Source organism: Periophthalmus magnuspinnatus, chromosome 21 (genome assembly GCF_009829125.3).
Source record: "Periophthalmus magnuspinnatus isolate fPerMag1 chromosome 21, fPerMag1.2.pri, whole genome shotgun sequence".
Taxonomy (NCBI): Eukaryota; Metazoa; Chordata; class Actinopteri; order Gobiiformes; family Gobiidae; genus Periophthalmus; species Periophthalmus magnuspinnatus.
The window spans coordinates 17,182,341-17,184,215 of record NC_047146.1 but is presented as its reverse complement, the minus strand read 5'-3'; the positions used below and the strand labels follow the sequence as shown (position 1 = coordinate 17,184,215).

At 36.5% G+C, this 1,875-nt stretch overlaps 1 protein-coding gene across 1 annotated transcript; it reads left to right on the top strand.

The window, feature by feature from the left end:
• Window positions 1-273: 273 nt before the first annotated feature.
• Window positions 274-1,617, top strand: LOC117388887 (trace amine-associated receptor 8b-like). Its single transcript, XM_033986442.1, has 3 exons — window positions 274-506; window positions 816-1,090; window positions 1,457-1,617. Exons 1-3 carry the CDS (start codon window positions 274-276, stop codon window positions 1,615-1,617), a joined length of 669 nt encoding a protein of 222 aa, XP_033842333.1.
• The last annotated feature ends 258 nt before the right edge of the window (window positions 1,618-1,875 follow it).

Here is a 1,875-nt window from a genome sequence, read left to right as displayed (position 1 = left end):
TATGGAATAATGTAACATTAATATTGTTAATCAAGGTTCCATAAGTAAGTGATGGAGTTGGGACAGAAAAGGGCCTCTCTTGAACTTTTAAAAGAGAAGTTAATACCCCCTCTATAATTTTACCACAATTCCACATGAACTCTAGAGAGAGATTACTGAACAGGTACTGACGATAATGAGCTGCTGTTCGCTGTTGTGAACAGAGCCGATTGGAGTTGTACTCATGGGCTTTACTTGTGATCATATAATTCTCATAGCGAAGACCTTTGAGATATGGTCTATGGAGGACATCAGAAGATATATCAGAAAAGGTCCACCCTCTTTCCCTATCAGAGGATGGAGACAGATGAGACAGAGCTGTGCTTTCCCCATCTCCACAACAGCTCCTGTAGGAAGAGTAAGATCGATCCAACTGACAATCTGATCACCAATGTGTTGCTTGGTTTTGCGTCAATGCTCACTAGCATACTCAACCTTCTGGTTATCATTGCCATTACACATTTCAAGTAAGCATTATTTTGAAGAAAGACAAAAACATGTTGGCAGTATTAACATGTTTTTGTGTTTCATGTTCATTTTAGAAAGTGCTATGACATAAGAAATGTAGAAAAACACCAAAAGTTAACTTTTATTCAATTTGTTTGTTAAATAAAATTTACTACATTCAGGAATGGTTCCATGCTTTTTTTATAAACAGGAAATATAACCAGTAAAATACATGCACAAAGAGCAGGCAGTTGACCTGTCAAGTAAATGCAGAAAAGAAAAAAAATCTCGATTATAAGTTGTTTGCTTTTATTTCTGTCTCTTTGCAGAAAGCTCCACACTGCACCTAACCTCATCCTCCTTTCTTTGGCTGTGTCTGATTTCCTTGTTGGTCTCGTGGTCATACCAGTTGACGGCATTAAATGGAAAATTTGCTGGAGTTTAAGTGACCTGATGTGTGTAATGTATTACATACTAGTGTCTGCAATATTTTTCTCTTCAGTTGGAAACATTATCCTTCTTTCAGTGGATCGCTATGTGGCCATTTGTCAACCTCTGCATTACCAAAACAGAATGACTGGGAAAGTGATCAACATCAGCATATGTGTGTGTTGGTTGTATGCTTTTGGGTACTCAATTTTATTTTTTTATGGGAATTTAATGTATCCTGGCAAATTTAAATCTTGTGAAGGAGAATGTGTGATTTACTTCTCTAAAGAAGTTGATATAATAATGGGTTTTGTTATTCCATTTGGCATTATTATCGTCCTTTACACTACAGTTGTAATAGTAGCTGTTTCTCAGGTTCGAGCCATGCGTTCTCATGTTACAGCTGTGACTTCAAAGCAAAAGAGCAAAAGATCAGAGATTAAAGCTGTACGAAAACTGGGAATCGTTGTGGTTGTGTACCTCGCTTGTTATTGCCCATACTTTTTTGCTGTGTATTCTAAAACCTACATCACAATATTAGGTACTCCGTTAATTCTCATTACAATATCAATAATTTATCTGAACTCTTGTCTGAATCCTCTAATGTATACATTTTTGTTTGCCTGGTTTAGAAAAGCTATTAAACTCATAGTTACACTTCAGATACTGAAACCTGGTTCTTCTGATGCAATTTTTAGCTAAAAAAAAAAAAAAAAAAAAAAAAAAAAACCTGAGGAAGGTCAGAGGGACCAAAACGTTGTGTGAATAAAAATAAATCAAGAGTGAGACAGTGTGCGGGAGTTTTCTTAACCTTTGAGATCAAGTGCTTCTCCACCTGTCGCCCAGTCAGGTGTGCAGCGTCTACACAGAAACCAGTAGCTAAAAAAAATAAACATTTGTCTACCAATGATTTTTTTTTTTTTTTTTCCCCTCCCCGAACCACCACCTTAACGTGGTGGA

Coding starts and splice junctions, on each gene's coding strand:
- LOC117388887 (XM_033986442.1), top strand. CDS start 274: ATGGTCTATGGAGGACATCAGAAGATATATCAGAAAAGGTCCACCCTC. Junction 507..815: donor ATTGCCATTACACATTTCAA/GTAAGCATTATT, acceptor GTCTCTTTGCAG/AAAGCTCCACACTGCACCTA. Junction 1,091..1,456: donor AGTGATCAACATCAGCATAT/GTGTGTGTTGGT, acceptor TCACAATATTAG/GTACTCCGTTAATTCTCATT.